Here is a 22,408-nt window from a genome sequence, read left to right on the forward strand (position 1 = left end):
TTGAATTTGCAAATATGCAGAGAAGAAGAATATCAGCACTAGCTGATAACTATTATTGTTGTTGTTTATTGTTGGGTTTGGGACATGTTTTGTTTATTAGTCAAGTCATTTTTCATTATCTCAAAAACTGACTGTGTGTTTGTTTCTTTACCAGGGAGAAGTTGGAGAACCAGGTCAGAAAGGAAGCAAAGCTGACAAGGGAGAACAGGTAGGTGATACAGAACATTTATATCCATCCTTCTTCAAAATAAAAAATAGCCCGTTAGACTTCTACTCAGGAAGTGATTCGTGGGTGCTTGGATTTGTCTTTGACTCTGTGGGGATGTGCATTTTGGTGGCATTATTTTCACTGTATGTTTCAGGGTCCTCCTGGTCCAGCCGGTCTCCAAGGTCCTGTAGGCGCTCCTGGTCCTGCTGTAAGTACTGACAAAGAATGAGAAGTTAAACCTGAGCAGGAGGTCACAGCAGTGCTGTTCAAATCTTTGCTTTTGTTTGTTGTTAATAAGGGAGGTGATGGAGAGCCTGGTCCCAGAGGACAACAGGGCATGTTTGGACAGAAGGGAGATGAGGGCTCCAGAGGTTTCCCTGGACCTCCTGGTCCTATTGGTCTGCAGGTTTGTGCCATAACTATGAATACAAATTGTAATATATAGCTGTCACACAGGATAATATTCACGTTATTTTTTTCCATTCTGTCTGCCTGCAATAGTGTGTCTAATGATGTCACACGTTATAGTCAGAAACACTCATTTACCTTTTTTAACTACACTGTGACCTTCAGGTTACAAGCTACGGTGGAAAAATGGTAGACACAAACAAATTCATATTTACACTATTGCTTAAGCACTTTAATTGGATCTGGAATGTCACGTCCAGTAAACTTGCTTTGACCTGCAACGATTGCACCTCTCACCTCCATTCAACGGCAAAATCCTTTTTTCATCACGGCCTGGCTTCTCTGTGCAGTGCCAGTCTCAGCCCCCGCAAAGAATTCACAAAAACCAACGAGGCCTGCCAGTGCGTGTATTGCAAAATAGATTATTATCAGTGGCGTACTTTTCTTTTCTATGTATTCATTGGTGAGGGTTATTCATCCAAGGAAATACTTGAGGCCAGACTAAAGTTATTGGGTGCATTTTAAAAACCCAACACTTTGACACAAAAAGATACACATAAACTTTAATGATGTTTTCCTGAACTATGATAATATTCTAACGAGGTAGGACCTTTCCCATAGATAGACCTCATTTCTTTGTAATTATCTGTTTATTAGTAATCAACTTCTTAAGCTAGACGTGTTGGGCATTTACTGCAGAGATTGGGGTCATTGTCTTGATCAAATTACATAGACTGCTATTTATCAATCCGAGGTGCTATCCTGTCTCTGCAGGATTTTATTCAATGGACTTTTAATTGGGAGTAATTCACTTCCCATCACGATTCCATTAATTGCATGGACTAACCCACTCCAATAGCCTGGCCTCATTGAGCACATTTACTATTCTACATAATGAGTAGCACTGCTAATGATCTTAGACTAGACGGGACCTTTACACAGATTATATTACTCAGCACAGGAGACATTAGCATGCATCCACACACCGTTTTTTCAGCACCCAGCAAGCACACACATGCTGAGACGCATGCATGCACAAGCTCAAAACAGTCAGCACAGGGTCTTTGTTTTCATTGTGTGTCCTCAGTGTAATGTGGGGAGAAATAAATTCTTCGATCTCCCCCAGCAAACCTCCACCACTCACTCACGATCAACTCCTAAATCACACAGAAGCAAAGCAACCTTCAGCAGTGATATCGTGGCAATTACTGGTAGAAATGTCACAGATCAAAAACACATGTGAGGTCTGGACCACGCAGCTTATTTTACAAGAATTAGTGAGCAGGATTTATGCCTGCACCTTGGAATAAGGATGTACAAGTTACTGACTGCAAAAGGGAGAAAGAAATAATAGATTAGTGCTCTCTTACATGTCTGCAGAGCTGCAGGAAGAATTGTAGAATAAAAACATGACACCTTCACCGAAGAATTCATAAGGGAGCTTAACCCCCCCCCCGTTTTGCTCAGGCAACAAGTACATAACATAGAGTCTAACAAATTCAACCTTTCAGGGCAGCAGTTTTCCTTGACCTTACTGATCATACTCACTGGATGTTTAATTGAACACGGACAGCAGGTGAAACATGAATTCAAGTAATTCATTTGTGCACATTTGGCTCACAGATACATTTAATATTTTACAGCATCACTGCATCAGTAGTATCAGCCGTTGTGACTACAGTTAACAACTCTAGTAAAATGATTGTTTTCTTTTCTAATAACATGATCATTTATTCATTTTATTTGTCCACAGGGGCTTCCAGGACCTCCTGGGGAAAAGGGTGAGAACGGCGATGTTGGACCTATGGTAAGAGAGAAACCACTCGATATTTGTTAGTACTTATAAAAGTTTGTTAAATACACTGTAACACTCTCTGACTCTTTCCTGCAGGGCCCCCCTGGTCCACCTGGTCCCAGAGGTCCTCAGGGTCCTAGTGGAGCTGATGTACGTACAAATAGTTGTTAACAACTGTACTAAGTACAACTATACTCATATAGACTGTGACTTTTTTTTTTACTTCTATCAACTTACATTGTGAGGCCTTTATATCATTACTTGTCCTTCCCTGTAGTGATTGATGATGATTTATCTCTTTCTTATGTCCTGCTGCAGGGTCCACAAGGTCCTCCAGGTGGTGTGGGCCCCATGGGATCTGTAGGTGAGAAGGTAAGAATCAAAACTTGGCACCCCAGTGTTTTGTGCCTGCACTGAAGGATGTTAGGCACTGAGACTGAATTAGAGTCTGTTACACCTTCCAGCCAACTTCAGACAACCCAGTCACCTTCTTGTTTTTTAACACCGTGTGTTCATTTCAGTATGTTTTTTATGACTTAGAGCTTGGACACAATGTCGTTTTAAAAAAAAAAAAAAAATTATAGCACTTCCAGGACTAGGACTACGAATACTTTGAATATAGTAGCACATTATTAGTCAGCTACAGTTATAGACTTAATAGAGTTAACTGTTAGTAATATCATTATTTATTCTGACAATAATACTTATTCTCATGTATGACTTACGTAGTTATGGCTCAATTTCAGATATCATATCTGAATTTGGAAAAAAAAAAAGTGTGATATTGAAGATTTATTTGTTTTGACATTGACATTTGTCTAACCACAGGGTGAGCAAGGTGAGGCTGGAAACCCAGGACCACCTGGAGAGTCTGGAACTAAGGTAAGTAAGCTCTTGTTTTTGTTTTCTGTCAAGCTAAATATGTGTTGCTAATGTATATTTGTGTCACTGTGTTACATGTTAGATGTTTACACACTGGACCATGCTTATCGACATACATTCAGTATTTTACTGTAGATTCTAGCACTGTAGCATGATTGAAGGGCCCGTCTTTAAAATGGATAAACTCACTTTGTGCACACCATTGCAATTGAATGGTGACAAGGAAAAAAAACAAGACTCACTAACTTTTGGTATATTTACCACTAACTCCAACCTAATGAGGAGGTGTTTTTGTTTGTTTTTTGTAAGTGACACTGTGTATTCATCACCATGATAGTAATTGTTCCTCACATTTAACAGAAGAAGAGTCATCTCAGCATGACTCTTCTGCTTTGCACCCTGGATCCACATAACCCGCCAAGCTGAGTCTATTCCTCTTAAGATGCAGCCTAATTAGCAGGAGGATCTGCACACTGCTTCTGACCTTATGAACAATGATTGCAGCAACCCTGAAGCAAGTTGCCTTTAAAACATCAGACATCCGTGTTAATGCAGCTTAAGTTGTGATTTGTCCTCCTTGATAGTTACATTGGGGCTGTTGCACAAGAAATCGGAAGTGCTCTTCAGTGCCATACTTGTTTGGAGTTACTTCTAAAAGCTTTAAACTCATTAACGTACTGCAGTCATACACTTGACCTTGCTGTTGTCGAAGAAAAACACCCATCAGTGTTTGCTTTTTAGCTCTTAATTTATCATTATTGAGGTACAACAGCAGATTGAAAAGTTGTAAAAAAAAGTGTGATTATAGGTGTCTGTATGCCCTCTATTAGTTCCTCTTTGAATTGCTGGTGTGACAGTTTCAGAGTTAGGGTGAAGTTTACATTCCTATCATAAGCAATAGTGTTGGTACCGTATAGTTTAGTTAGTATAAAATAAATCTAAATCTAGCTGTCATCCTATTTGCTTACACGCATGAACCTTTACATGCTGTACATCAGATTCAGACACAATAAATTAATTAATAATACAAATATTAAGAAATGAAACAGTAGTGGACTACATGAGTTTCTAGTTTTCTGTTTCTTTGCTTGTTTCCACATCTTAACTGAACTGTGAATCATCTTACTTTAAGAAATGTTGCAGAAACCAAGGACATTAATTACCAACTCGTACGCTCAAAGACTTGATTTTTCACCCACATAAACATGAAGCAAAAAGTAAAAATAGCCTGAAATGTGTAAAAGTAAAGATTTATTTACTCAAATTATTGATCAGTAAGGATCTTTGTATAAACTGACTATATACTGACCAGATTCCATTAAAGTTACAATCAAATTACTTTAAAGTCAGAATTTTCAGAATAAAAGATTTTTTCGCATGTATCCAAATCTTCTCCTGATTTCTCACCAAATCAGCTTTAATCCTTTACAACACTTAACAGCTGGACTTGCAAATAATAGACACGGTTTGAAAACTTGAAAATCATAACCAGCATATTTTTTCATCAGGGAGGTTTTAAAATATATTTTATTTATCTATATAATTTAAATAAGGCTTTTAAAAATATATATGTTGCACCTCATTTCACATCAGTGTTTTTGACCATCCAGGGTTGCTGTGCTCTGTTACCAACACTGGGATGATCTTTGGATCCAGTGTCTCTCAGCAGCCTCTGACTGCTTGTCTGTTTTTATCACCCCATCCTGTTCAGTGTCAGCCTTGGAAGAAAAAAATGCTCCCTCTTGTGGAATTGATGTAATGAATGCCCTCCCTTGCCCCCCATCACTACAGGGACCTAAAGGTGAGAGGGGAGAGAAAGGAGAAGCTGGCCCACCTGGAGCTGCTGGACCTGCTGGTGCCAAAGGACCCCCTGGAGATGATGGCCCCAAGGGCAACCCTGTACGTCTGGCACATACTCTCAATATCTCTATAAGAGTTTTTTAGGATTGACTCAGACAAGCTTAAATTTACTGCTCCAAAGGAAATATCTCTTGCAGCCATAAGGCAGGCAATTTTAGCCTAGAACATATTCATGAGCTAAAAAGCCTTTTTATTGATGGAGATTATATTTTATGCCTGCATAGAAATGGGATGCAGTGAAGCCTTTTCTCAAAGATTTGCAACATTATCATTAAGTCCATCATATTTCCTTCAGAGGCTGTAACCAAGTACACCAAGTCTAAATCACTGTCGAAATTACTAACCATGTCCTTAATGCTTGAAGCCAGGAAAATTATGTCTTTTTTTAAACACGGATGCATCTCATCATCTTATTTCTTTCTTCCAAAGGGTCCTGTTGGATTCCCTGGAGACCCTGGCCCTCCTGGAGAGCCAGGTGTAGCTGTAAGTATGAAACCCTTATGTTAGCCCTATATAGAGTACAGAGTACGTATAACTCTGTTCCAGGTGGATCATGTTTAATGCAAGAATTAAAGAGTATGGTCCTAATGGATATTCCAGTGTCAGACTAATCTCTAATGTCTTTTTTGCAGGGCACTGATGGCGAACCAGGAGAGAAAGGAGAGGATGGAGAGGCTGGCCAACCGGTAAGTTGACACTTTTTTATAATTTGGAATGAAGAAATGACTGCATGACCTTATATCACGTATAACATTTGGTACACTTGGTGCAAGCACATCATATGAGGACATCAGCTTAATAGTCAGTTTCTCTGTCAAAGTGCTTTTATTAATTTTTTAGTTTTATATTAGACTTTAGTACTCCACCACAAGTTTGCCACTAAATGCTCTAATTATATTTAGTGAGTAAATAATTTACACTGCGGCATTTTAATTCATGCTAGTTACCTCATAGGTATGGGTGTAGGGTAAATGGACTTATCTGCTTTGTAGATTCATTAAGTATAATTAGAAATAAAATCCACGTATTAATGTGCTGGCCCTGTGTAAAGTGCAACGAATGACAACTCTGAATATTTATGGATGTAAATAAGCCTTTATCATTGCCAGAGAAAAACTCGATGTTACATATTCTGTTTTTTTTGTTTGTTTGTTTATGAAGCCGGTTTGCATCTTTGAATGCTGCAGTGAAATATGTTGATTTAGAAGGTATATTAATACATAATGTGAACTTCATATGATGGCTTCCCCTTCTTTGAAATCAGATCTACACACAATGACTTTTGTATTTATATGTCACTGTGCAGTCATCCCAAAAATGAGCTGATTAACACTGTGAATATTTACCAGTTTGAATGTTTAAAAAAAAAACACTCTGATTGTCTGCAATTAACTCAGAGATAATTGGATGAAAGTATCTCAGGGAACACAGTGTGTATTATTTCAAGCAGTGCTGTGCACCATCCAACTTTGGGTCTGGGTGTAACTCTTACAGACTATGGAGGGGTTTAGCATTCCCAAAATGTGTATTCGGCCTCTGTGTTATTATCCTTCTGGCAGACAGAAGACGAATGCTGTGCTTTCATAAAAAATCATAATCAGTACAGATTTACTTGTTTATGCAAACTGTTAATAGTGTTTCTCTGTTTTCTTTTGTTTTTTGGCTTGCTTCTTTTAGGGATCTCCAGGTCCATCAGGAGAAGCCGGCCCACCTGGACCACCTGGCAAGAGAGTAAGCCTGAGGCAGTTAAAACTCATTTCAAACTGTTTGCATCACTGGTATGGTTCCAGCTACAATCCACAATCGACCAATCGGATGGTCCCATTGTTACAGTTGTCATTGCTGACTAACGCTTTTATCAGCTACAACATCTTAACTTATTATGCTCATTTGAGATGTGTATTAGGTCGTTTTTAAAATAGATAAAGGAGGTGGGATTTCTGTTGGCACTGTACAAAGCCTCTTTAGCCAGCGGGCGAGTGTTCTTCCTCGCTTTGCGACAACTCCTCCTCGACAGCTCAATTTTGGCAGTAAAGCCCGGAGAGACTCATTTTCATTAAAAGTAGAATGGGGACAACAAAGTGGGAGATTTAAGGGGTCAAGGCGTTACGCTGTCTGCGAAGAGAAGCCACCTTAAAGCCTACTGAGAGATGAACGTCAGGATGTGAAAATCATGAATCAATTTTTTTTTTCATAGCAAGAAATTGGAAAGGCTTACCGAAAAAATTGCTGGTAAGAGGAGAAAAAAAGCGAGAATCTGTGGGTTCCAAACTCATTTAGGTCCATATGGCAGAAAGAGCAAAAGCGAGAGAGAGATATAGCGAGTCTGACACACTATTGATCCATGGGTGCTAGACTGACAGGCAGAGCAAAACAAAAACATGGACATGGAAAAATTGCTAGGATGTTATTAAAAGAGAAGAGCTGAGTGATGTCAAGGCCAGGACAGTGCACAGCAACCAGTCAAAGTATGTGTGACAGCTGAGATTTGTCACCACTGCGGTTTTGGCTGCCATAATAGAGGATTTCAACGTTGGGAGAATCTTCTCAAGGTTGCAGGCCTGATTTAAAATGTAAAAAACAAAAAAAAAGCATATAGCCACACTAAAAGACAACGTGAGTAAAGCAGATGTCCTTCATATACTTCATGAGGCTGAGATTTCGGTGAAAAATATCAAAGAAAATAAATTGCTGAACAGAATGTGCAGGTCAAGGATTGAACATTAACATATTTTCAATCCCACATGAAATTCAAAGTCCACATGAAAATGAGCAGCTATTCTCCCAAATTTGAATGAAAAGTTACAATCGTGAGTGCCTCACTGCATTTCAAAGAAAAGCACTGGGCTTCGGTCCAATGGGATAAAAAAACATGTTGTGCATTTATAAACCAGGGTTGATTGCTTTTCTAATGTCTCCAGTCAAATTTATATTCTGAGTCTTTAGCATGGTATCAGCATATGCTGCACCTTAATGTCCTAGGGATTATAGTTAGGATAAGGGCCATTTTTCCCTCCACGCAGATCCTTGGTAGTCCATGCCCGGTCGCTCATACATAACTCCTCCTAACACTTTTTTGTAATTTCTCTGCATTTGGCCTTTTAAAAATCTGTAACCGTCCTTAAATCGTTGTCTGCTTCAGCCTGTGATTCTTAATTAGTCGGTTGAGCCTGTCCACAAATTTAGCTTCATTTATTCTTATAATGCGTTAATGCTGGAAATTTATTCACCTATGCTCCCTGAAAAAAGAGAGGTGGGAAAACGTATTAACCCCGTCTGGCTTTAATTCTTTTTATTTGGGTACAGGCCACAGCTTTTCTTTCTTTTTTCTTTTTTTTTAACTGGAACACTAATAATCTCTGTCCTAAACACATGGCATATGTCAAGGTGCTTTAGAAACCTTGACATAAACCTACTTATTGACTCTAGCTGCTGTATATTGTGCCACAACTGAAATGGTTCTTTGTGCTGATCAAGAGCCTGCCTCTTCATCACCAGTAAGAGGTGCACATCAGGAGAAGATGAAAGCGCCAAGACAGGAGGCAAGCTCACATTATAGGCTCTCAGTCAATAGCACTCAGGCTGCAGTCGGCCAGATCAGAGTGGAATTTGGATGGAGAGTGGATTTGAAGAGGGTGGAGTTGAAAGAAATCATTGTGGGCCTCGAAGAGCCTGACCAGAAAGATAAGAGGATCCAACAACTGTTGGCTCTGACCGAAGACGCCTGTGTTTCTTAAATGTGATTTTTTCTGTTTTTAACATGGCTGATTGCAAATTATTGAAGGCAGACATAGAAGAGTCATTCAGATAGATCTTTGCATAATAGACCTGTTGTACTTCACAATGGATGATAGAGAAAGATCCACCCTGTTTGAAGAAAATATCCACCAAGAATTTAATTAGAAAGACAACTGACAAAAATTTCCCTTTTGAGACCAAAATATGCATGATGCAGAGTTGCATGTAACTTGAAAAAATGAGCCAACAGACAGAGTAACAACTTCTGTGAATAACTCTGGTGTTCATTTCCTGTACGCGTTTGTGCAGTCTTCTTGTACAGTTGGCTTGTGCTGATGTTATGTCGGAATGCTGAAGCAGTGTACTATCATCCTCCTCAGGGACCTCCGGGGGCTGCTGGTGCAGAGGGCAGGCAAGGAGAGAAGGGCGCTAAGGTAGGAAAATCAATTCTTCCTTTGCAAAGTAGAGCCGTCTCAGCAAGTCCCTCGGACTTCCTCCTCCCTCACTGCGCCCACATTGTGGAATTAAAATCGCAAAAAAAGCGCTGAAGTCATTTAATTTCCATCGCAGATTAGATGGAAATTTATGAACACAGTCTATTTGAGTAAAACCAAGATTCACTTGTTTCTCCTATTGTTCTGTGGCTTAATTTCGAGGCCTACAAAGGAAGTCAAGGCTATTTACGTATAGCCCTCAGGTATTCTTCAGTTATCGTGCGTTTCTCTTTTTTGTGCTCGCTGAAATTCCTCTTGAGTTTGCACTTGTTGTAAGCCAATTTCTTTGTTTCATCATTGTCTAAATGTACACACATACTCTGCTGCTTTGTGCATAGGCAAAATCATTTAACACCAGATGCTGCTTGCAACAAGATGCCTCTCTGTTTATGGATAACAGGGAGGATGTGGATGTTAACCTGAAGAAAATAATATTTTTTAATGCCAGTAGTGTTGCACACTTTGTATACATGTTTGATAATCACTGTTAATGAATGACACTCTACGGTGTTCTTAAAACAGAGATTTGGCCTTAACTATCTGATTCCTGATCGAAAACATTGCATATGTCATACACAGTGGTCATAATAAATTCAGTAAAGTTGTTCTGACAGCTTTGCAATAAGCCTTTAATCTGTAAGTGCCTTGCAGCTCAGACATGGTTTATTTCCATGTGCTCTGTTTGCATAATGCTGTGTTTCAGAATACAGCTTGTCAGTATTCAGCTGTAGAACATGAGGACTTTATGTTCTCATGAGCTTTTTATTAAAAACATGGCCAGAGTAACTTCCATCTATTGGGCCAATTTTCAACCCTGTGTAAAGCAGCAGCAACATAACTTTGAAAACTCAGGATCTTTTTAATTTTATTCATTTATTTATATATGAATTTTTTACTGGCCCCCATTTACCCAGTCTAAAGACGAGATACTTTCTCGGCATAATTTAAAACTCAAAGCAGCCTGCAGTTGAAATTAGTCTGTAGTGCTGAGTCGCTTCAGAAAAATACTTAATAAGCTAATAAGGTTGTGTGTGTGTGTTGCAGATCTCAAACGCCACACACAGTTTTTAATCTATCCCATTATATTACACACTGCTATTACACATTAAGACTTTTATGAATAACCAGCTTTATACCACTGGTTTTGAATCTGTGGTGAGTGCTTGCAGGCTATGCTTTCCTAAAAACCGTGTGCATGTTGATTTATTTGTTTGTTTTACTGCTTGTAGGCTCCAGGACACATTTCCTAAATTTCTTCAATGACTGAACACTTTGGACTAGCTACTTTAAAACCTGCATTTGCTCAACTGTACAAAACTTTGCTTAAGTTATACCATTAGATCATTTGTATGTCCACATACAGGGTGAGTCAGGTGTGGAGGGTCCAGCAGGTAAAACAGGACCAGTTGGCCCCCAGGGACCTCCAGGAAAACCTGGTCCAGAGGGTCTGCGTGGAATCCCTGGCCCTGTTGTAAGTTGAAGCTTCAGCAATGATGCCTTCCTGTTCATACGATATACTCCAGAGAGATACGCATGCTTAAACTAAGACTCACACTCAAAGTGCACACACGTTTTTTCTAAAAAAAAAAAACTACGGCTAAGGCATGATGATAGACTTCATGGAATAATCAATACTCCCATTTGGCTTATACTTTAGTTTCGCTTGTTTATTCCAGCACACTTTTCTTCCCTGTTTGGGCTATTAATCATCATGCTGGGCACAGAAAATCAATGGCAGACCAGAGAAAATACAGCAGCCTATAATGCTCACTACAATTGAATGGTTTTTCACAGGGTGAACAAGGAATGCCCGGCTCCCCAGGACAAGATGGCCCACCAGGTCCTATGGTTAGTATGCATAGCGTCCCCTACACTCTCCTGCCTTCTACCCTTGGCATTTATCTGTCTAACTAGATCTGGTGCTGTTGGAAGGGGATGTTTTTGAAACAGTCTTGCTTCCAGACTTGCAGAGGTTAACTCACATTAGACTTGTTCCAGATTTGGTTGTTTAACAAAACCATAGCCTATCCCCTTAAATAATGTCTCAATTGAAAGTGTTTTCATCTTTTGTGTTGTTTCTTTGCTTCCCTCTCTGTGAAACGTGTGATTTTTGAGTCACTTATTTTGTTCCCTCTCATTTTGACACTCCAAGTTCTCTCTTACTGTCTTCTCTTTCTTTCTCTTTATTGCCTCATTTAAAAAAAATCAAGTCTTGTAACTTTACAGTTTTGCTTGTACTGTCATGAGTTCTTTTCTCTTTTTTTTTTGTTTGTTCGTCTCTGTGAAAATTGATTTTTAACTTCAGTTATTGTTCTTCAGGGTCCTCCCGGTCTTCCTGGCCTGAAAGGTGACCCGGGTTCTAAAGGTGAAAAGGTGAGCGTAGCACTTTCTTCTTCGTCTGATTGCAGACTGGTTTCATTTCTCATTTTTGATATAGGAGATAACCCTATAATTAGAGAGAGGAACTCTGGGGCAGAAGTGAGTCAAGACTACAACTTCTACCCAGCTTCCATGCCTTTTGGAAATTATCAAAAGCAACAGATTTAATTAAGAAGACAACTATACCCTTAAATTAAAATGAACCAAAATGAGTTCTGTCATACTTTCTGTAAGGAAAAATGCCTTAAAGTGATTGAATATGCAGTTGAATGTGATGTATCACTGTAAATCTGTCTAAACTAAACACTGTCAAATTTGCTGATGAAATATAACTGCAGAGGATATTCAGACAGCACACATTGCTAAGCTAAATTGCCTCCCACCCACTGACAGGGTCGGCTTGGGAGTGAGCAGTTTAAAAGTGCACAATTTAGGCACCGTGTTGCATGTTGTCAATTTAGCGGGCCCGGTTAGAACTCACCAGTTTCTCAGTAATCACGTACTTGTGAATTGGCCTGGCTCATGTTTGATTTTCAGAGAAGTTCTTCGGTGTGTGCTGTAAGAAAAGCATTCCAGTTTTAATCCCTGAGGATTTGTACTGTAATGAAACTTCACCCTTTGCAGCCTCCCACGTGCATTTCATTTTTGCGGATAAAGAAATAACTTCACCTTTGTCAGGAGATATGAACATTTTTTTATGGTAGAGTTCACAAGTGACATTTGTTTTCATCCTGCAGGGTCACCCAGGTTTGATTGGTCTGATTGGACCCCCTGGCGAGCAAGGAGAGAAGGGAGACCGAGGTTTGCCCGGGCCTCAAGGTTCTCCTGGTGGCAAGGGCGACGGTGTAAGTGATTGATGACTCTATTCCCACACTGGTCCACAGGCCACTTGCCCTGCACCTCTTGCCATTTTTAGCCCATTTGCCCTTCTACTGTGGCCACAGATCTTGCCACAGTCACTTGTTTTTGACTACAGCTTTTTACTAGAGCTCTGCAATGCACTGCACATCTCTTCTCTTGCTGTATCCAAAACATTTGTCTCATTGGATTACTGATGCAAATTGCTTAAAATGTGTAGAGAAAACTGTATAATTATGGCTGTGAGGTGTTTAAACCAAACTCTTTAGTTGACACTGCTTTAGCATGTAGAATATCAACATCATGGAAACGAGCAGTTCAAGTATATGAGCATCAACACTAGTATAGATGTTCTTTGACGACTCATTAACACCGTGGTCAGTTGTTCCTATGTGTGTGTGACACTGCTGTTATAATATCACACTGTGTGATGTGAAAAACTGCTTTCATTCTGAGCCACATCATTAAAAATCAGACCGCTTTTATTCTGTCTTTTCCACTTAAATAAGAAGCAGTACTGAAAGGAGGACATGACAGCCTTCATCCATTAAAAACACACACACACTGCAGGATCACTGAATATGTTACATTTGTAACACATTCTGCTGTAGTCTTCAGCCTGCCTTCGTTTAGTGTGCTGGTTATCTATCCATGTGATACTGCACTGCCTCCTTTTATCAAAGCTAAAGAATGTAAACATTTTTATTCAGATTCGTATGTTTACTTTAAGGCCTGAGAAGCAACAGGCCTGTCACAAGTGCAGTGTTTGGCCACTTTTGATAGTTTTCTTTGAATGTCACTGGTTCTCTTATCGTATTTTTTTTTATGTCACCAATTATTCAAGCTTGACAGTAATTCTGTTCCCTGCAATGTTTTTTGTTGTTGTTTTGTTTTTCTTCTCAAATATATGTACCTTCTACTTCGATCTGATCTCATAACAGGGTATCGCTGGAGCCAGCGGTCCTCTTGGTCCCCCAGGCCCACCTGGTTTGCCCGTATGTTTGTTACTTATTCTACTTATATATTAATGTCATAACAGAATGACTTTGCTAAATTGCTGTACTGTGTTCTTTGTCATACAGGGTCCTCAAGGTCCCAAAGGAGCCAAGGGTTCAAGTGTGAGTACAAACCCATGTTTCTAATAATGCATTGCTGCTGCGACAATCAGCATTTACTTTAAATGGAGCTTTAATAACATGTTTGTAAACTTTAAAGGGTCCTGCTGGTCCAAAAGGAGACACTGGTACAATTGGTCCTCCTGGTCCTCCTGTGAGTCTTTCAAACTACTGTTTTCATTGTTTCCTGTACAAAGTCTGTTGTATATTTTTATATTGTATGAAATCTAAAACACCTTACAGGGCCCACCAGGTGAAGCTATCCAGCCTCTGCCAATTCAGTCACCAAAGAAGACAAAGCGCTCCAGTGATATCCAGTCAGATGGTACCATCATGGATTATGGCGAGGGTATGGAGGACATTTTTGGCTCCCTCAACAACCTCAAGCAAGATATTGAACGCATGAAATACCCCATGGGCACCCAAAACAACCCCGCCAGGACATGTAAAGATCTGCAGCTCTGCCACCCAGAGTTTGCCGATGGTAAGTTGAAGCCCAGCAAGACTTCAGCCTGAAAGGAAAACACACCCATGTTGTTGTCATGTTTCATTGTATCAGCAGAGCGAAGCAGCCACCAGAGATTCTCCTCATGTTTTCAGATACTAATGCTCATCCTAACAGCCATTATTGTGACAAATGGATTCTCTATTGAAAAAAATAAAACCGGTATAACAGTGATTGGCAGACCTGCTCTGAAAGAATTAAATTCATTAGTGAGCATTAGTGTTTGTTTGATAGCTCTTTGTATATCTCCTTTTTAAACCTTTGTGCCCTGTCTTTGCCTTATAATTAATGCATGAATTTTAGGCCGTCTCTCCTCTCGGTACAATGTGGGATTATCTGCTTCTAAAGTCTATAACCATAGCTGTTGCTGCGCAGTAGGTTTATTACTGCTGCTTTACTTCCTTTGAGGAATAAAATGTACCTTGGCTCAGGCATAAAAACATCATTTAATCCAGCTGTGTGTGAGCCATGAAAATGAGCAACAAATTTTTACTTAAGGTAAAGAAATCAAGCACACTAACGTTTGAAACTGAGCTTTCTGCAATTTTCTGTCGATGTAAGTTGAAGAGAAATTTTGGCTGTTCTTGGTTCTCTTCAGGTGAGTACTGGATTGACCCGAATCAAGGCTGCTCAGGGGATTCCTTCAAAGTCTACTGTAACTTCACTGCCGGAGGCGAAACCTGCATTTATCCAGATAAGAAGTCCAGTGGAGTAAGTAACTTAGGTTTTTACGAGTTATTTCAAACTGACTATTGTTAATCATCCTTTCTAAATTACTATTAAGCCATTATGCTAAGACAATGACGCAACAGAAGGCACATCACAAGGCTGCCATTGTTTATAAGAACTTGTTTGATCTGCTGCAGGTAGAAACCTGTTCAGATCTGATTTTGTGCAAGCACCTCAAACACCACCGACAGGCAAACACTACACACAACTCAAGAAGTTTGTGAAAATGTTCTCTCGGAGATATAAGTTTTATCTTCTTTCCCAGATGATAAACTTTGATGCTATGCTTGAGGCATTGCTGTATACAGCAGAAATGTTCACATATCATGCCTGTGGTAATCTAAAATATTAATAAACTTTGTCTTTTTATTATCCAAAGGTCAGAATATCTTCGTGGCCCAAAGAAGTCCCAGGATCATGGTTTAGTGAATTTAAGCGTGGTAAAATAGTAAGTTTTCTTTTTGTTTTCATCTCTCATCCATCTCTTAGAGATCTAACATAGACTGAAACATATTTAGTCAGCTGTTGGTTCAACAATATGATTCAGCACCTATTAAAATAAAAAAAAAAAGAAGCTTAGTTTGAATTTGGCTGCAAACTCTTTCAAAGTTGTCTCTTTGAGCAGTCCTGCTAGGTTTCAGTCACTCAGTCAAAGTCCCATTTTCACTTGGAAGTGTTCATTTATCCCAATTGCTGGATCAACTCCAGTGTGTCAAAACAGGGGCAAATACTCCAGGCGGTGTCCCATCATTGTGTTGTTTTAGCAAAAACTTCAATAAAAAAAATGCAAAAACCTGTTACCAGTTTTTTCTTTTGGGCAAGATTCACAGTTGTAATTGTAAAAAAAATATTTTTTTTTTAAAGAAAGAAAGAAAGATCGATCTGATCTAATGCACTTTCTCCTGACTTGGAGGCCCAAACTGCAACATAAGTAGGGATGGGTATTGATAAGATTTGCACGATTCCGATTCCATTTTCGATTCTGTTTAACGATTCGATTCTTTATCGATTCTCTTATCGATTCTTTATAAGAAAGGAGAACACTAAGTTCGATTAGCTTGGAACTTCGTTTTATATCTTCTCTTTGAACAAGATAGAAATTTAGGAGTAACATGGCCTTACAAACCCAACAGTGAGATCTTAAGAGATCCACAGCCTACGGCTCTTCAATGGGGTGTCACAGGGTCCCCAGGAAAAAAATTTGTAAATGTAAAATAATAAAATAAATATTCTTCTGTAGCAATAACAAAATATAACATAAATTATTCAGTAGCAATTATACAAGAATATCCAGTAATGTCCCTGCCTACAATTAAACACATTCACTTACCTAAAATCGGGGGCATCTGCTGTGGCAAATGGGTGCAAGCCTTTGACCACAAACTTAGACACTGCTGGGTGACATTCGTCTATCCTGGCCTGAAAGGAGATGCTACCGGTAGACTGCAGCGACAACTGCCAGCATCTGAGCCAGACTCTGTCTGTCTCTCTCATCATGATCACCTAAATGCACAGTAATGGCAGGTTTTGTAATAAGGCAGATCGCGCTAACATAATATGCACTGTTAGTTAACGGGAGAGGACGTGCAAACGTTACCGCTGCTGCTGGGTTGAGATTCATGAGTCCGGAGCGGAATTAAAAACACGACATTCATTTAAGGTTATCACGTGTTTTCTGAGCAAATGCTTTTGCATATTCGTAGTGTTTCCTCCCTTAAATGAAATCTCTACTTTGCAAGTATTGCAAGTTGCCCTGTTGTCATCCGTTCTAGTAAAGTGTAACCAAACTTTTGAGCGTTTGAGCCGCTTACGCGCCGTGTTTCCTGCTAGGTAAATGATGCTCCGCACCGTGGCGACGTCATTCGGGGCGACTGGAATCGATAAGGGAATCGTTTGCAAAAATGGCAAACAATTCCAAGGAATTGAAACAGTGGGAACCGGTTCTCAACAAGAACCGGTTTTCGATACCCATCCCTAAACATAAGTTTCAGTCAGTTTGACACAGAAGTTGATCTCTGCCAAACCTGAGATCAAGATAATATCACAAATGCAAGAAGTCAAGGAGTCAAAAATGGACTCTTAGTGAGTAATGTAAATGTAACAGAGGTGCTGGAAGCACTGCACTGCTTTACAAGAAGATGACCTTGAGAGTGAAAGCAATCACATTTAAAGCAGGTATGGATTTGCTTTTTATGGGTGCATACACTGAAGTTTTTCATTGAACTTCAAAAACTTGCTTAGACAGTAACACCACACATAAATGGTTACTGTTGAAACATTTCTGTAACCAGACTTTGCCATATACAGAAGAAAGTATCACTAAAATATCAGAGTGAAGCCGAGGAGAATTCTTCAGGATGTTAGCATTCCAGCTGTCCTCCTTCTGTCCCTGGACAGTGAAAATCTCTCTGTAAACGTCATCTATTTACTGTATTCACCAATGAAAGAAACAGGTTTGTCCCGCTCCATCAAACTGGTGTCATGGTTCATTCCACAACAGCACAAAGGCTGGCTGTGACAGAAAATGACACGACTTTGAGGTATTGAAAGCCCGGTGCATTTCCTGACTTTGGATAGTGAGTGCTTTTAATGCACATGTTCAGACATGAGTTACACAAAGTATCTGTCAGAACTGTGTCGTGTCTAAAGGTCTTGTTTCTCTTGAAGCTTTCCAAGACTGTGCATGTGTATGGATGCAGAGCATCCATACACATGCATTACTATCCACATGCATTACTATCCACATGAGTCCTTCAACTTAAAGTATTTAGGGATCTGAAATTATTTTGCACTGTTTTTCACATAGTTTGTACGATCTTGCATGGAGAGACAGAACATTTTGTTCTTGTTAAATAAGATCAGGTATCAGTCATCACATTTATTTAGATTTATTTCACAAACATTTGGTAATTGCTGCTCATTCTCTCTCTTTCCATCTCTGTCCAGTTTTCCTATGTCGACGCAGATGGGAACGCAATAAACATGGTACAAATGACCTTCCTCAGACTACTGACAGCCTCAGCCAGGCAAAACTTCACCTACAGCTGCCACCAGTCTGTGGCGTGGTACGACGCCTCTAGCGACAGCTACAACAAGGCACTGCGTTTCTTGGGTGCCAATGATGAGGAGATGTCCTACGACAACAACCCTTACATCAAGGCCATCTCAGATGGATGCGAGGTAAGCTTGACCGCCTAAATAAGAATGTTTATTGCGGTGTATTAAATTAAAGATAAAGAGCAGTCCTGTTCTGAATGGCTATAATCTCTGTTTGTTATCTAATTCACATTTGTTGAATAGAGCTATTTTAAGTATTTCATTTACTTAAAAGAGACAATGCAGTTTGACATGGTTCCAATGCTGGGCTTTGTTGGGCTTTTACATCTACAGTTGAATGATCTAAATCACAATTTAAATCATTCAACTGATTCCAAACCTTCATACAATATGAAAAATGAGAAAATATCAGAGAATGGATAAAAAATTGAGCTGCTGGCACCTTTAATTACTTTAATTACAACTTTTATTACTCATGCAATTAAAGTTATCAGTTGGTAACATCTTCCTTCAAACAGAGTTTTTCCAGTAGCTTTTTTCTCTAAGATATAAATGAAATGGCTTTATGATGAGCTTACAGATTGAGCACACAGCTGAAGGTCCCGGTTTATTTTCCTGATCATTTCTCATCTGACTGCTTGTTTTTAATGTGTTCCTCTCTCTCTTGTTGCAGACGAGGAAGGGCTACGGAAAGACTGTGATGGAGATTAATACTCCCAAAATTGATCAGGTTCCAATTATCGATGTCATGTTGACTGACTTTGGGGATCCGAACCAGAAGTTTGGGTTTGAAGTTGGGCCTGTCTGCTTCCTTGGCTAAATACAAATGAAAAAGTCAAATAAAAAAATAAAAAATAAAAAAAAGGACTTGATGGGGCCAACAAAGAAAGTCAAGTTGAGACATTCTGGGTACTACCAAACCCCATTTTTAGCCCCCCACCCTTTTCCATGCCACATGCAAGTTTTGAATAAGAGATGGTGTAGCAAACATGTCTTTCCATGTATGTATGTGTAACCCAGGAAAATACTTGTTGCCCTTGTGGGGCTCGAACCACATGACTTAACCACATCACGGAGCAAAGGTGAAGGACAATCGAATCGTGTGGCAGAGGAGGGTGAATCGGACATAACCGAGGGGGGTGACACGCGTCTCCTCTCTGGACTCTCCAGGTGCTGTATGAAAACAACAATGGTGCTTGTTCAAAACACACACAAAGTCTAAAAGAGGTGCTACAAAAGAAGGTGTATTTTGCTAATTATAAAATACTGTAATTATTATTTTGTACAAAACTTTTATTTCTAAATCCACTTTCAAAACTTGCATGTGTATCAGATTTCACTTTTGGCTCTTTCATTTCAACGCTGGTTTAAAGACATACCGTGTAAGTTAAAGGCATCATTAAGTCAAGTCAATTTATAATTCTGTCTTTTTGTTCCAACACTTACTGTGTACATGTCATGAAGAAAATAAAAGTGAGCATTCAAACAGTTCTCTATTGCTAAATTAGACTGTATGCCCTTTGTATATATTGACAGTCCAAAGCTTGAGGTTACTTGCTGTTTTGCCCTTGTGACCGTAGGTGAAACAACTGGAAGTATTACACCTGCACGTATATGACAACATCTCCCACTAATGTTGTGATCCCGTGCTAGTAGGAAGCAATCATGGCATTCATCTTCTTTTATTTAATTCTATTTTTCTTTTGTTTTGTTTCTTTGTTTTTTCCATTTTCTGACAGGCTTTCATTTTGGTTGGATACCTCAAACTTTCTTGATAACCTTTAAGATGCAAGGTTGCCATGCCCTGTATATACCTTGGTTAAGCAATTAAGTTTATATATATTTGGGTGGGGATTTTTTAAAAGAGAGAAATACATTAACTGTTAGAGATCCACTGTTCAGATCCCTCTGTGAATGCATTGAGAATCCCTTTCGGTGACCCATTTTTGTAACTAAGATGTTTTAATGTGCTTTTTATAGTTCATTTAAATATTAAAAACCGGATTCTAAACAACAGTGAACTGAATGTCTCAACAGTTTGTGTAAGATGATTTTGGAGAAGATCTACCTACTGTACATGTGAAATGCTTTAAATCAAGGATATGTTCATTCAACTAAGACTCTGGGCTGGTGCAATTCCATCTCTTGAAACCAATAAAGTACCATCTTACACTAATTTACGTTCATTTGGAGTACATGAATGGAAACATAAAATGTTTTTTATTTGCCCTGGAATGGATGAAAGAGACTTACCTGCCTTCATTTTTAAATGTTTCAGTATCTGCTGCTTATTTACCCCTGATCAGCCTGTGAAATACATGCTGTATTTCACTATGATGCCTATTTGAGAAGCATGCGCACACAATAACACTTAATTCCAGGGAATACACTTTATTTCATTCAGTTGGTGGAAAAAAAACTGGGCGTATACAGAAAAGGATGTAAAGACTGCAGCAAGTGGGGTTAGAGTATTATTCTTTGCATATAGATGTTACATGCTGGGCGCAATTTACTTGAGGGGTTTTCCCCCACTCATCTATGTATCCTTGCCTCTCCTGAAATATTTTTAGCCCTGGTGGGGGAGGGACCTTCACCAAAGTCATTAATAGTACTTTAAAAATAGATATACCAAGATATGCTGTGACCTTTCAGTGTGGTGCCAAGCACAGCTACCTAAACGAAAAGGATTTAGAGCAGCAGATATTCCTATTTTACAGCACTCTTACAAAATAAAGTGGAATTTATAACTGCTGAGAATGAGGTTACAATCTCATTCTACAGTATCATTAAAGCATTTTTATCCTTTTTTTTCTATCTGATAAGTAAGAATACAATCGTAAAAAGAAAGTTTTCATAGCACTCTGCAAACCTGTGAGAAACTGCATATGCCGCATGATTCAGTTGCTCGTAGAGCTACCATCAGCAGCAGGGACTATCAGTAATAGCACTTTGGTCAGGTTTATGTCTGGTCTCAGACTGGGCCACTGCAACACTTCGATTTTTTTTCTTTTTTAGCCATTCTGTTGTAGTTGCTGCTGTGCTTGGGATCATTTTCCTGTTGCATGAGCCAATTTGGACCAAGCTTCAGCTGTTGGACAGATGGCTTCACATCTGATTCTAGAATGTTTTGGTGCACTGACTAGGTCACAGTTGGCATGGCAACTGCAAGGTTCCCAGACCCTGTGTCTACAAAATAAGCCCTAATCATCACACCTCCACCACTGTGCTTGACAGATGGCATAAGGTATTTGAGCTGATGTGTTGTGTTTGGTTTCTTGACTGTGGCACTGCACATTTGGGCCAAATACCTCCACTTTGGTCTCATCTGTCATTGTTCCAGAGGTCTTGTTGTTTGTACAACTTGCAACTCTTCCAAACAAGCCAAACTACAGTACTTCAGCCTTCTTTCTAATGGCACTGACATGAACTTTAACATTTCACATGCTAACTGAGTCTCAGATGTAGAGCTTGGATTTTTTTGCAATTTCTCTGCAAAGTGCACACTTTGACCTTGTAGTGAATTTGCTGGGTGGTCCATTCCTGGTGAGATTCTGGTGAACACTCCAGACCACCAAACTGCTAAGCTTAATCAAGTGCATATGATTAACAGCACATGGCTACTACTAGCAATACTTTGTCATCAAATCGCTAATTCATTTTTTTTAAACAGAGGAAAATTGTGAGTACAGTGGTTAAGTTCAAGTTAGAATTGGAGAGCTAAGGCCTGTTTTAACTCCTACAATCCATAATGTGTATAGACCATAAAGATGAAATGCCACCATCAAGTGTTGTAAATATGAGCCAGAAGGCTAGCTAGCTAGCTTTGCTTAACAGAATAACTGAAAATATGCAATCATAATGAACTATCCTGGCTGTGTCCACGAGCAATAAAATTCCCAAAAACAAATTACATCAAACCTGACCATTTAATTTGCTCAATGTTTGTGTCAGAGAGTAATAGAAACACTTTGCTGGTTAATGTAATGACCAGTTAACGCAATGAACAGCTAGCTTGGTCTGCCTCTGCGCAAAGGTAGCAAAATCAAATCAGGAGCATATTAAAAGTGCAATAATTAATAATTAAATATTAAAATTGCTATCGAAATATAATCATGGAAACAGTATTTGCAAAATACCACATAATCACTAACTCTGGTGCATAAAACATTTTCAGAGTGTAATCAAAAAGAGAAAATCCAGTTTCTGAGTACATCTTTGGTGCACTGAGAGAAGGAAAAGTTTGGCTAGTTTTATCATTGTTTAATAGAGACATGAGTTTAAATTAGCCTTTGAGGTCATTAGAATATAGCTGATCTCCACAGGTTTGTTCTAGAGTTGAAAGTTCTTGGTACTTGGCCTTGCTTTTTTATCAGTAACTTG

General features: G+C 39.2%; 1 protein-coding gene across 6 annotated transcripts in view; it reads left to right on the forward strand.

Moving 5' to 3' along the window:
* Positions 1 to 20,204, forward strand: part of col11a1a (collagen, type XI, alpha 1a) — a 69,097-nt gene extending 48,893 nt beyond the window's left edge. For all 6 annotated transcript variants that reach the window (XM_026179229.2, XM_080305944.1, XM_026179227.2 and 3 more), the window contains 24 exons: positions 155 to 208; positions 363 to 416; positions 507 to 614; positions 2,370 to 2,423; positions 2,508 to 2,561; positions 2,730 to 2,783; positions 3,240 to 3,293; positions 5,085 to 5,192; positions 5,583 to 5,636; positions 5,786 to 5,839; positions 6,831 to 6,884; positions 9,272 to 9,325; positions 10,749 to 10,856; positions 11,180 to 11,233; positions 11,705 to 11,758; positions 12,502 to 12,609; positions 13,564 to 13,617; positions 13,705 to 13,740; positions 13,838 to 13,891; positions 13,981 to 14,221; positions 14,841 to 14,953; positions 15,351 to 15,419; positions 17,918 to 18,151; positions 18,702 to 20,204. In XM_026179229.2, coding sequence (XP_026035014.2) covers positions 155 to 208; positions 363 to 416; positions 507 to 614; positions 2,370 to 2,423; positions 2,508 to 2,561; positions 2,730 to 2,783; positions 3,240 to 3,293; positions 5,085 to 5,192; positions 5,583 to 5,636; positions 5,786 to 5,839; positions 6,831 to 6,884; positions 9,272 to 9,325; positions 10,749 to 10,856; positions 11,180 to 11,233; positions 11,705 to 11,758; positions 12,502 to 12,609; positions 13,564 to 13,617; positions 13,705 to 13,740; positions 13,838 to 13,891; positions 13,981 to 14,221; positions 14,841 to 14,953; positions 15,351 to 15,419; positions 17,918 to 18,151; positions 18,702 to 18,848 — 2,028 coding nt within the window. In that variant the 3' untranslated portion in view covers positions 18,849 to 20,204. The remainder of the gene's footprint in view (positions 1 to 154; positions 209 to 362; positions 417 to 506; positions 615 to 2,369; positions 2,424 to 2,507; positions 2,562 to 2,729; positions 2,784 to 3,239; positions 3,294 to 5,084; positions 5,193 to 5,582; positions 5,637 to 5,785; positions 5,840 to 6,830; positions 6,885 to 9,271; positions 9,326 to 10,748; positions 10,857 to 11,179; positions 11,234 to 11,704; positions 11,759 to 12,501; positions 12,610 to 13,563; positions 13,618 to 13,704; positions 13,741 to 13,837; positions 13,892 to 13,980; positions 14,222 to 14,840; positions 14,954 to 15,350; positions 15,420 to 17,917; positions 18,152 to 18,701) is intronic.
* Positions 20,205 to 22,408: the final 2,204 nt, after the last annotated feature.

The sequence above is a fragment of the Astatotilapia calliptera genome, chromosome 9, assembly GCF_964374335.1.
Source record: "Astatotilapia calliptera chromosome 9, fAstCal68.1, whole genome shotgun sequence".
Lineage (NCBI taxonomy): Eukaryota > Metazoa > Chordata > Actinopteri > Cichliformes > Cichlidae > Astatotilapia > Astatotilapia calliptera.